Source organism: Leguminivora glycinivorella, chromosome 12, assembly GCF_023078275.1.
Source record: "Leguminivora glycinivorella isolate SPB_JAAS2020 chromosome 12, LegGlyc_1.1, whole genome shotgun sequence".
NCBI classification, from domain to species: domain Eukaryota; kingdom Metazoa; phylum Arthropoda; class Insecta; order Lepidoptera; family Tortricidae; genus Leguminivora; species Leguminivora glycinivorella.
In genome coordinates, this window is record NC_062982.1 from 11,789,582 (window position 1) to 11,803,547 (window position 13,966).

The 13,966-nt window shown below is 39.8% G+C and overlaps 1 protein-coding gene across 1 annotated transcript in view; it reads right to left on the reverse strand.

Annotated features, from left to right (window-relative positions):
* Positions 1 to 3,792: 3,792 nt before the first annotated feature.
* Positions 3,793 to 13,966, reverse strand: part of LOC125232229 (dipeptidase 1-like) — a 55,153-nt gene continuing 44,979 nt past the window's right edge. The window contains exon 2 of the mRNA XM_048137870.1: positions 3,793 to 5,474. Coding sequence (XP_047993827.1) covers positions 4,128 to 5,474 — 1,347 coding nt within the window. The 3' untranslated portion in view covers positions 3,793 to 4,127. The remainder of the gene's footprint in view (positions 5,475 to 13,966) is intronic.

Sequence of the window (13,966 nt, forward strand, 5' to 3'; positions counted from 1 at the left end):
AGTTCAACGGCATTACAAGTGATACAGTGAAAAGTATATAGATGACGCTAGGGGCCCGTGTCATGTTTCAGTCCCTGTTTACAACGCAAACCATCGTTCTTATTTTGAATTATGACAATCATGCAAAAGAGTACCATACTGTCAAATTTTCTATCTCTTTCATTTTGAGCGTGACGTCAATGATTAGTAATATTACTTTCAATATATTTAAAATTTAGATTTTAATGAGGCCATTTCGAACGGTGTTTATGATAGATATCATGTTGACAATCAATCTCCTGACCGTCTCGCTCATACCAATCCTATCCTATATTTGAACGAGTGCGACCGAAACAGTTGAGTATTATTGAAGATTTTTGAATGTCTAAAATCTTATTGGTACTTAGTTGTCGAAAACCCGCTTTTTCCATAAAGTGTTGGCGCGACGTCAAATGGGTGATAGGCGTACGAGCAAGTACGCGTTGGATGGTCGACTACTATGCGCAGCGGTTTTTACGCGTACTTACGGTGACACACAATCGAAAAAGGTGGTCGAGCCATAAGTACGCATACCTGCTCGTATCGTACGTTTATCACCCACTTCAGACTGCGTTTCGATCGGCGTTTAGCGTCAATGATTATCAGCTCGGCTTCATGGCTTTACGAACCTTAGCTCGGACCATCGAATATGAAACTTATAAACTTCTTTATACACAAGGGTATAAAGAAGTTTATAACCAGGTGCTCCATGACACCATTGCACCAATCTGTCGCCAGCACCACTACACTTCAACGGCCAAGTCACACAACATCCATACTAATATTATAAATGGGAAAGTGTGTGTGTCTGTTTGTTTGTCCATCTTTCACGGCAAAACGGAGCGACGTATTGACGTGATTTTTTAAGTGGAGATAGTTGACTGGATGGAAAGTGACATAGGCTACTTTTTGTCTCTTTTTATATCCCCCCACTTCCTTAGAATGGAGGATGGAAGTGTGTGGAAAGATTTTCGAATTTAACGCGAGCGAAGCCGCGGCAAAGGCTAGTTAACTATAATAATAAAGAAATCGCAGTAAGGAACTTTATGTAGATTTCATTACTTTTTAGAGATAAACAAGCAGCTCCATCGAGACGGCTATTTTTTACAGAATGTTTTTGGTGGGATATACATAGGCATAGGTATATAACACTAACAAGGTATCTATTGTCTTAGTCCGTTTTCACATTATCCGATCCGATATCGGATGTCGGAAGGATTTAAATGGAAAAAATCCAAGTCAGCGCCTGTAATGTATGGGGTATCAGTCCTACATCCGATATCGGATCGGATAATGTGAAAACGCATTTAGTCTCATTAATTATTACTTATATCAGAGTTTCACTAATTATTTCCTTTTATTCATTTATTATCTCAGTTTAGGTTTATACGAGTACCAAACGAGTATAGTATACGAGTAGAAAATATATTACCAAAACAATACAAACTATCATTAATTTATTATAAAAACGTAATCCAAAGTGCCACACCTGGCGGCCTAACTATCGGCGTTGTGTCCAAGACGAAGCCTGACCGACGAAGCTAGCAAGTCTCTCTACATGTTAGCTGAAATACTGTCAAACCATTCACTGTGATTACTCAGATTATTATTAAGCAAAATGATCTTCGAATGAACTTTCTGGACAATTGAGATGCATGGGCGCAGTCGAAACCAGCTCGCCCCTTCAGCCGTGTCCCGTTGAAAATCGGAAAGATTCTTTTCCTTAGCACATTAAATTTAATGTTTACAAATTGGATTCGCCTTCTGTCACCTAAACTGGTAATTTTATGTATGAGGTCATTGGTCATACAATTATTAATTTATACAGTTATTAATTCTGTATCTCTACTCGCATTGCTGCTGCGATTCTAAAATATTTAATATCCATATATTATGAATATTCAATAAATCATACAATGACATTTGTGATGTGACATGGATGTCAGATGTCACTGGATGTCACATCTGTTGGCACAATGATTGCGTTTTGTTGAACGTATTTGAGCTCAACATATAGGTTTATTATCACTAAGTATATTATATTAATGAACAACGAAACGGATGTGACATTTTCCTAGTCCACCAACGTCATCTAGTCATTTTATTTGGCAATAGTTAGACAACATGCGAACAAACTTAGCCAGCGAAGCGATCACAACTACGTAGTTGTGTGTTGTATTTTTTGGTCGGCCTCGACGTCGAGGCCGACCAAAAAATATAATTTGTAAAAATTATGTTTTGATCCAATATTTTGATATTAAAATAAAGTTTTTTGATAGTTATTCATAGTATAATATAAAAACAAGTAAACATATGTGTGAAAATATGTTTTTTTCCACTCCCGGGTTACGAAACAACGCCATCTAGTTTTAAAGCAAAAACTAAGCTTTTTTCAGGGGTACGCTTTTTTGTATGGGCTATATCAGTCTAGTATTAAATGGTCCTTGCTGGTGACTGAACAATTTTTACTATGGAACCAACCCCGAGTTCGGGATTTATTTATAAACTAGTATTAGGTGCTGCTCACACTTGATAGATCTTTTTTTTTTACATACCTATTGAAATATATTCATTCACTATAGAGTTAACAAATACTACAGATATTGTTTATTCGAATTGGCTTCCCACGCGCGCCTGATTTTAATCTAGCAAAATGATATGGATTTAAATTGGTTTTGATACTACTTACCGTGATTTGCGCACATCTCACCCACGGAGTGAAAGTCGTAGGTGGGAGTCATTTGTTGCACCAGCTAGCGTCAGGGATGTGGCGTTTAAAGTCGATTCGATCAGCCCAATTCGAACCACCATAGTCGATTTACATCAAAAATTGGCTCTACATACGGTATAGATCGGATATAGAGCAATTTTTTAACGTAGGTACATTCAGTGCCAAGCGACGCGCTGGTGGCCTAGCGGCAAGAGCGTGTGACTTTTAATCCGGAGGTCGCAGGTTCAAGCCCGGCTCGTGCCAATGAGTTTTTCGGAACTTATGGTTATGTGCAAAATGTCATTTGATATTGGCCAGTCGCTTTTCGGTGAAGGCAAACATCGCGAGGAAACCGGACTAATCCCAATAAGGCCTAGTTAATAGCCCTTCGAGTTGGAAGTTCAGATGGCAGTCGCTTTCGTAAAACTTGTGCCTACGCCAAATCTTGGGATTCGTTGTCAAAGCGGACCCCAGGCTCCCAAGAGCCGTGGCGAATGCCAGGATAACGCAAGGAGGATGATGATGATTCAGTGCCAGCGACGCTCTACGTGAATAGCCGATAATATAAAACACAGAATACATATTAGTACAATAATAGGGAGAAATCAGGATATGCATATGTGGCGATGAACGCCACGGGCAGAGAACCCGATATCGGGTCAGTGGCACTGAATTGAATGTGTTAAACATCGAACCAGACAAAGTTTTATCATCAACATCATCAATAATACATAAGAATTACTAATATGCGGACTACACCGTAGCACTTCGTTGTGAAGCTTTCCATTTAACATTTTGAACGCACTTTGGATAATTTATTAGATATACAGTGAAGCTTGATGTCGAGTGGAGCTTGTATTCGATAAGGGCCCATTTACACGGTGCGAGAAATAGAAACCAATTTTAGTTACATTGCGGACTTTTCAGGTTACAATGTGCTCACTACTCAGCACACTAATTAAAACTGGAATGCATCTAATAGGTAATTAAATCGCATTGCAAGTTCTCTAACCACGTATATGGTGGGGTCTACGCTAGCAAGGGTGAAATAAATGTAGGCAATATTATAAATAAAGAATATTTATTTTTCTATAAACACATTATTCCTTTTATATCTTCATTGGCTCACATCATATAAATCGCGGATCGCATTGGGCTTTCGTCAACGAAGTCGTGTGCGTGGATGGAAAAGAGTTCAGCGGAGAACCGCGGGGCGACGCGAGACGAACCGCCCAGCGCGCGCGGGTCCTTAGCTAAACATTTGTGCATTAGGTTTTTGGTATTATTTTAATCTCTAAATCACATTTGGACACTAATATACATGTATAACTACGTTCAACAAGTGTCAATATTGAGCAGTACGAGGTGGGCCGCGGATAGACGCGGCGCGCAGCCTGCGTCACGCGGGCCCGTAGACGCAGTCGCCGCGGCGAGCGGTGGCGGGCGTCTCCTCGCCGGGCAGCACGGCGGCGCGGCGCCACTGGTCGCGCACGCGCTCCACGTGCCTCAGCACGCGCACCACGTTCATGCCGGCCAGCTTGCGCACGTCCTCCTCGCTCCACGCCGGGTCGCGCAGCAGCTCGGCCAGCAGGTGCGGGTACCGCGACACGTCCTCCAGCCCCTCGGGCGGCGCGTCGATGCCGTCGTACCCCGCGCCCAGCCCCACGTGCTCGACGCCCGCCACGCTCCGCACGTGATTTATATGCGCCACGACGTCTTCCACTGTCGCTCGCTCACCACACGTCACCAGTTTCGCATAGAAATTAATCATAACCACTCCACCGTTCTCGGCGATTTTCCGCAGTAAATCATCTGGGACGTTTCTTGTCGAATTGCACAACGCTGCCGCTCCCGAGTGAGAAAACACAACAGGCGCTTTTGATGTCTCCAGAGCGTCTCGAGCTGTTTCTTCGCCCGCATGGGATAAATCGACGATCATACCCAGCCTATTCATTTCGCGTACTACAGCTTTACCGAATTCGGTAAGTCCACCTGATGTGCCAGCGGCTCGAGCCCACCGTGTATCGCACGTATGAGTTACGGTTAAATATCGAGCTCCGAGTTGATAAAAGGCGCGGAGAACAGCTAGAGAATCGCCAAGCGCGTGTCCGCCTTCTACACCAATTAAGGAAGCTATCCGTCCTTCTCGATGTGCTTCCAGCAATTCCGTGGCATCAGTAACAAGGGCGAGGTGAGCACCATTCATCTCCACAATGCGCTTGATGACATCCATCTGCTCGAGAGCGAGTTGCACAGCATCTCGATCTCGCGCACCGCACGGCACGTACGCCGACCAAAACTGAGCGCCGACCTGCCCGAGCCTCAGGCGCGGAATGTCCGTATGCGACCAGCGCGACCGCGCCCACGGCTCCAGGCCTTCAAGTCCAGCGCTTAAATTAAAATCACCAATTTTGTTATGCAAAAATTTCCGGACATTCCAAGCTAAGTCGTTATGACCGTCGACGAGTGGTGAGTCACGCAGCATACGACGTATGGTGGTCATTCTCTGCTCAGGAGTGGCACGGCCACCACCGCCCAGCGCGAGCGGTAGCGCCAAGGCGGCGCCGAGCGCGGCCAGCACCACCAGCGCCGCTAGCGCGATGCGCCAGCGCGGGCGCCGCGGCGTGGGCTTCTCGTCGGAGCTGCCCGAGGCCGAGGCGGAGAGCGAGTCCGGCGCCCAGCGCCCGCACCGCTCCGCGACGTCTGGTAACGGACCGGAGAATGTCATGCCCTCCGGAACTGCCGCCTGAAACAAACAAAAACATAATCATATCACTTTTCGTCGCGAGAAAACGCGAGATTTAATTAATTTAATTTGTGCGAATTAAGCAGACAGGGAGGCTCTTAATTTCTAACCTTGTATCATTTATCTTCATCAAGTCTTACAAATTGCTTAATTCTGTAGGCAGCTTTGTTAGCATATTACTATTTTACATACACGACTCATTATGGTTCTTGTGCTTTCGTTCCGCGGCACGGTTCCTGATTAAATGTAATCTCGCTTACGTACGTTGACAATGGGTTGGAATAACTGACATAAGTAATGATATGAAATAGGTATTTAAGGTACAGCGGGACAAATCCCGACTAGGGGGCAAATGTAAGTGATCCATTTTGTCCACGTTTTACAATGTTTTCATTGTTAAATAGAGCCTCTACCGGTTTATGTATGGTAGGCGTGTTCAGTGGATATATGTAGAACTCAACATCATAGGGTAATAATGGTAAAAATGGATTAGTTATAGTTGCCTGAAATTGCCAAAATCTGAATTAGTTCCAAGATAATTATAATATAATATTAATTTGTATATTTTCTAAATTAAAGAATTTAAAAAATATTAATATCGCTCGCAGACGTTTCTGCATGATAAAAACTGATTTGTATAATTAATTTACAAGTGAATCTTTTGTGTATTATGAGACAAAACAAAATTAGAGCTCCTGGTCGTGACCGTGTTTCGTGTACCCGTAGCCGAATCTCCGTTGCCGTGTTACTCGGCAACGGAGATCCGCTCCGTTTGCTCCGTGTGATTCGGCTACGTGTAATTAAGATACGTAGCTACGTGTACACGGAGATACATATCTTATTTATACGTAGATCGGATCCAGTCGTGACCGTGACGTTTAGTTAAGTGTAGATTTTATGCGTGTCACTAAGACCCCCGAATGTAATGCAAGGGGCGAGTTTTTAATTTCAGTTTCCATATTTTTGCATTTTAAATAAAGTTTTAAGAGTGATCAAAAATAATAAGATGCAAATATTATCATCATCATCATCATCATATCAGCCGAAAGACGTCCACTGCTGGACATAGGCCTCCCCCAAAGATTGCCACAATGACCTGTCCTGCGCCACCCGCATCCAGCGGACTCCTGCGACCTTCACCAGGTCATCAGTCCACCTTGTTGGGGGCCTACCCACGCTTCGCCTTCCGGTACGCGGTCGCCACTCGAGAACCTTTCCGCCCCAACGGCCATCGGTTCTACGTGCAAATATTATTTTGGAGGCAAAAATAATAGACCAGTACAAATTGTAAAAGATGTGTATCAAAAGAATTCGCGTATAATCAACATATAAAAAAATAGGTAAAATTCTAATTTTCATTCACATGACACAGACTATAATTAATCAACTTTTTTTTAAATAATCTAACATGTACAGTCAGCGTCTTATAGTTGGTAGTATCCGAAGTAGTCAAATAGTTTGTTATTTTTGCTTTCACTTAACTTCACAAACAATAGGAACACATGGTACTTAATAACAGGTAAATCCCAAAGCCTTGAAGGTAATTATTATCAATGGCCCGCAAACTATTGTTTGTTATCTTTATCTGCACGTGCAACTATTTCTTAGTATTTTCACCGACGAAAGACGGTTGTCCAGCCAGTAATAATATTTATGAACAGTGTATATTATTATTTCACTTAAAATACTTTTAAATTGTTGCATTGGTCTACCTGTAGCATTTCTTACTAGGGAGTAAATATTAATTAGAGATATTAATATATTTATTTGGATGGACTTTCATATTCATCGACATCCCCAAGTAGGTACCTAGTACCTACCTGAGGTGCGATTTTTGATTCTCATCGGGTGGCTTATTTCGTACTAAATAGTCATCGGCTGCATACAAAACAAGGCACCGGTGAGATTCAAAAATCCCACCAATACCACCTCTGGTTTTTTTGTACAAACTCATAATGTCTGGTTATCAGAGAACAGAATAATACCAATATGTAATTACTTAAAAAAACATCTGGAATCAAATCAATGCAAAGACCACGAGTATAACACATAATGCGAAGGGTCCGTTCGACACTTACAAGCTCTCTTTCAACAACCGAGCGGAGCGGAGCCGAAGCCGAGATTCGCGGGAACGTAGCCGAATCCAGAAACGGATACGTATCTTTGACGTGACCGTGTAGTACGGGATCTTAGCACCGCCGGTACTAAGGCTACGTAGCTACGGTTCCGCGTGTAACACGTATATCACAAGCCCTAAACAAAATATTGTTATATTTGGCACTCAGTGTTCGCTGAAACTGGTATTTCGGTAATCAATATCTGTCAAAACACGAAGTACCTAAACAACAATTGCTTCTCATTTCGGGTTTTTACCAATCGGCATGGGTAAAAACCTAAGATTTACCTTTGTAATAGGTTATTTAATAAGATCAAAAAATGCTACCTTTGCTATGAATAGCCCGCAGACCCGTAGCACCACTAACACCAGTACAATTCCAGTGATATAATTAATTAAAATTGATCCAGATTCCCTATCCCTATCACTCGCATGTCAAAAATAGCATTTCTCACAGGTTTTAGAATGACGATATAGAGCGCTCGATTTTTTTATAAATAGTACCCATATAACAATAATTTGCCCCATAACTCCCATAAGGTATACATAACGTAACCAGTTTCCCTTTTTACTCAATATGTCGGTAAAGTTAATGTTGAAACCATTGAAACCACTGATGTCATATATACCATAGATTAAGCAAACGTATCTAATTACCTAAAGCCTGACAAGATTTTATTTGACCCTGAAACAGTGTCGCTACAAACCGCTTTCTTATGGCAATAATGTACCGACGTCATATGTAATGGGGACATCGTATACTGGTTACCCGTTAATATTTATAGAAAATTCAAACATGGTTTTAGAGGATCAAAATTTAGTAAGCAAAATTTTAAGTCTACTGGCTACTTCGTTTCGCACAGCCTAAAATCCATGAATTTTGTACCTTAATCGAAGTTGTCGAGGTTTATTTTCTTTTTGCTTGGGACCTTGTTCTGTACTGGTGGCAATTATGGAACGACCTCCTTAATTCTATAAATATTTTTCACGGCAGAGCTACAGACACCTTAAAAAAGAACTAAAAATATATTAGCCTAAACGCGAAACCAACTAATCAATACAGGAGAACCGCACTATAAACCGTCAGTACCGGACGTGTCAACAACCGATTTCAGAACATTGGTATCGAAATGCTGTGAAATTCTTCATCCTTTTTTGTTGTGCGTAATTTATCACGTTCAGTATAATTATTTTCACTTTTATTATTATTATTTTGGGCAAAATCGCGACGAAACCGTTAGAAAATTAAAAATATTTACTTCTCGTTTACATCACTGACATTCGATGACTTTCGATGACGGGTGTCAAATAGCAATCCTTGCCAGTAAAAGAAATTAGTTCAGTTAAAAATCCACAACGCGGTGAGGGTCAAATAAAAACTTGTTAAGTAGGCTATACTTAGCGTGTCAAATGAACTCAGTAAAATCCTCTGAGTTGTCCGTCTTTAATCGCAGCTTGCAGCGTTCGGGCGTCAATGTTTGTAAGTTGAAGTCAACACAAACGTTAAAAATGCCTTGTTGCTGAGACATATTTAACATCACAGGCAAGGCAAGTGACAACTTCAGTACACAATCTGACACGCTCGGCCCCTATACAAATAAATGAACTTGTTTCTTCGATCTAAATCTAGTTCTGTTGTTGAAACCGTAACCCAACTGTACCGAAACCATGTCGTAACCGAAAGTAGAAGTTCGTTTGGTCATCACTGGTTCTCTATCCTCCACTGAAGCACCTATCTAATTACCTACGTCGGTACATAAGCCGGCTTTATTACGGGACCGGCGAGAAAAAATATACCCCAAAAAAGCAATATCACTCCCTCCATTCACGTTACAAAGCCAATGGAAAAGCAGCCTTATGCTACAAAAAGACAACATTGACTAGGAAGCCGATTTGAACATATTCTGCTCTTTGGTCTTGATAAGGAGCAACAAGAAAAATACCTATATAGAGGTAAATACAATAAAATACTCATTGCACACATCCATAAAAATAATAGATACAGGTTATTTTTTTAATGTAGAGGCGGTCTTTCTCGTTCAGAAGGGATCTCTATCAGACAACCATTAAGTAGAGAAAATTATTTAAAATTAGACCAGCAGGCGTAGCACACTAGTTCGATAAAAAGTTTATCACATCGGTGCATCCCTATCGCACTTACGTATATTTAATGCGAAAAGGACTGCTTGACGTTTTATCAATTTTATCATTTATCGGGCGCCCATCATGCTTGCCTGCAAGGACACATATAATATGAGGTACATTTTTAGATATTTATATATTAATTTAGAGGCGTTATAAAATTATGTTGACAATCAAGATAGTCATAATGATAATGATATTGGTAAGCGATCGAGATTTACTGGAAGGAATAACAGCATAAGATAAATATTTATTTGTAAATATTCATTTTAAGTTACTATATGTATAAATAAACAAATACCATTGACAACATTAAATAAAAAAAGATCAATCTGTTCCCTGTAATCATGAAAGAGCGGAATTCTTCATAGTAAAACTCAAACTGTCAAAGGGATTGACCTAACTGTTTTATCGACTTATCGATGTTACGGAATAATATCGCATTAGGTATCCATAATCAACTTAAAAGATTATTCTGTAACATTTGACCTTTTTGATAAGCAACTTGCATCTCCATATTAAAGTAAATCATGTCAGCGTTACATATGTCATTTATGTCACTTGAGTTTTCGTATAGAAAATTTAAAATAAAAGTATTTTCTGTTTTATTCTTTGCTATTATACTAAAATAGAGTGGCGGTCAGCTAATTAGGGACACCGTTAATTTGTTTGTTTGTATATCCAAAAGCCTGATTTCATTACTTTAACTTTGTTTCGTTAAGTGACAAATATTTATCGATAAGTCGATAAAACAGTTAGGTCATGCCCTTTGACAGTTTGATTTTTGCTATGAAGAATTCCGCTCTTAATCATCTCTACTTAAGTACATTAGCACATCTTTATCTACTATCTATGTCAATACCAATATCAACAAGAAATCAATACGAAACCAATTTAAAAAGTTCGAATGCCGCTTTAATCTCGCTTCTTAAGTCCACGCTTGAACATAAAAGGTATTGGAAAAAGTTGCAATTCTTATCAAGCGTGACAATAATTTACCGCGCGTTCAATTATGCAGAAGGCACAGCACGGGGTAGGAAGGTGGCGACAGGAGAGGGGGGGTGGGGGGGGGGGGAGCAGGGGCGAGCGGCCCGAATAGCCTCTGACCCATTTACAGAGGAACTGGCTCAGTCACTGGGACTTCAGTATCCTATTAGGCCCTCATTACACTGCTCATATTTTGTACTTAGTGACTATTAAATTATTCCGGGTGGGAATGTCACGTAAAAAGCGCTACGAGTGTCATAATGACGCACTTTGAAGTTTGGTATTATGCGAAGCAATCTTTTTTAATTCCTGGTTCATAATTTACGAGGGCTGAAATGTTGTTTGGAAGCGAATTAAAATCATACCGTAAATTTATCCGGTCATATTTTTTAATAATATTCACGTTTAATTTTATATTACGTACCTATTACCTACCGTCGTGCGGAAAATGTAATTACGACGCATTTCACGTCACAGGGATAAGATAAGATACCATCCTGTCAATATCAAAAGTAGCATTTTTTCTGAAAAAAAAAAATACAAATTTGGACACTGTCATATCGATATATAAGTTGTCAAATCTTATATGAGTATAAATCAAATCGGGCCTTGTACTCGTATCTACATACCTATTATTTTTAACCCCCGACGCAAAAACGAAGGGGTGTTATAAGTTTGACGTGTCTGTCTGTGTATGTCTGTCTGTCTGTCTGTCTGTCTGTTTGTCTGTCTGTCTGTCTGTGTGTGTGTCTGTCTGTGGCATCGTAGCTCTCGAACGGATGAACCGATTTTGATTTAGTTTTTTTTGTCTGAAAGCTGAGTTAGTCGGGAGTGTTCTTAGCCATGTTTCATGAAAATCGGTCCACTAGGTCGCTATCGGGAGTTTTTCAAAATTTTAATTTTGTGGTTAGGTTATATACTTTAGATTTGATTCATTAATAAACACAAAATTACATTTTTGAAAACACCCCCGACCGCGACATAGTGGACCGATTTTCATGAAACATGGCTAAGAACACTCCCGACTAATTCATCTTTCTAACATAAAAAACAAAATCTAAATCGGTTCATCCGTTTGGGAGCTACCATGCCACAGACAGACACACACACACAGACAGACAGACAGACAGACAGACACGTCAAACTTATAACACCCCGTCGTTCTTGCGTCGGGGGTTAAAAAACGGTTTCGTCACTTAGTTACTGTTACTGATGATCATCAAAATTCTAAGGATAGGTACTTCCTAAAGTCCAAGAAACCTGAAATGTAGTAAGTACCTATATAGGATTAGTACAGCTCACCTCGAAATCAAAAAATCCTTGTAGCTTTTCACCTATACGCGTTTCGCCGCGATCTCAAAATTTCTGAACAGTATTTTTTTCTTGTAGTATGATTTTTGGTCGCCAATTACAATGGTCTATAAAATTTACTTATACATATTTTATATTCCTGCCTTTCTTCACTGTAGTCGCTTTTCACCTCAATATATATTTGTTTGTTAATGCGTTATTAGATATCGTGATATTTCCTTCATTTATCGTAGTTTTTTTTTCAGATTTAAAATAAAAGTCTAAAGTCTATTCGAGAGAAACATACACTGAAATACAAACTAAGCTTCAAACGCTCTAATGATATCCAAAGTAACGTGTTTAAAATGTAGCGATTTTCAGAGGCAATATTGACTAAGAAAAGTGTAAACGGACCTAAGTTGATTGCGCTCGCGCCCGCTCGCCAGCATAGCAATGCCTTGACCTATAAACTTGTGCTGCTGCAGGGAAAATTTTATCAGGCACATATTGTGAGGAAAACTGCACATGAACGTAAGGCGAATAGGATTGTAAAGTCACCCTGTTATCGGTTTAAATATATCGATATTACTTATTTTATTTATGCGATACCTAATATGTAAACGTATTATTGTAGTGGAGGACAACGTACGTATATTTCCAAATAAACACTTATTCAGTAGGTAAGTCACAATTATTATTTTTTACTCAGCTTAGCATCTCAAACAATCATTCTTTGTTCCGAGCAATCAATGTAAACATTACACAATACATACCTACTTGGATTCTGGTTGACCCTTTTCCTCATTTTAAAAATAGAGTAGAAGCTTACGTTCTCGAGGCATCATTAAAAACATTTGCATTTACGTATGATAGAGGAAATTAGTAAATAGGTAGCTCATAGTATACAAGTGTCCTAAAACGTTTCGGTAAAACTCTCGATGTGCTTGTTCCTCTTCTGTAGATTTTTCATTGCTAAGTTACTATTTACGGGCATTAGAAGCGGTGCTAGTAATAATATAAAAAGCCGCGAAGACATTGGGTCGGGTATAATAGCAGTAAAGTTAGTAGTTAAGTACTGTATTGCGATATAGAGGCACGGACGTGCCGCGAGTACGGTACCGCGCCACTAACTTTTGATTTGGAATGCCTCGGGGCCACTGGACGTTTGAAGTTAATAACTGGGCTAACATGGGAACTTGCTTACTCTACTAATTCTACAATACGTACATATAAATTGAACATAAAATTGGTAGCAACAAAAAACATTACGGTTTCAATGTACTTTTTGTTGCGGAAATTTGAAAAGGAAACCAAAAAAAATAATTTTTAACCAAAATTTATGGGATAAAAGTGATATGAGTACAAATCCATTCGTTTTGGTGAAATAATGGACAAAATTTAATGAATGACTGTGTTTTTTTTATTCAATTTTATGCAATAAATATGCATTAAAACGGTTATAGCGTATAATAAATTACAAGTTTCGTTTACACATACATATTTTGATTAAAATGTATGCAAAATATGTACATTAAAACGGCTATAAGAAATTAAAATATTAGTTTATTTTATTATTGGAATAGATATTAAATTGATTCAGTGTAAACAGGTCCTAACCTTACCCACTACACGGGAACATGCTGGCACATAAGCAATATGTGGAGTCGGGTAGGTACACACTCGTAGCGCATAGCCGACAGAACTAGTACCTACACGGTGTCCGTGCTTTCACGTCGGGGCGACACAGACGTCGATGCCTGTCAGAATTAACCACACACTAGGGTTGCTCAAGCAACTAACGCTTTGGAGATCAGAATAGATACCGGATAGTATGTCATATATAGTTGACCGGGGAATATGATAGCTGAGTTTAAACAAGGTGATTTAATAATTCGAGATAGGCATTCATCCAAATACTAATATTATAAATGGGAAAGTGTGTGTGTCTGTTTGTTTG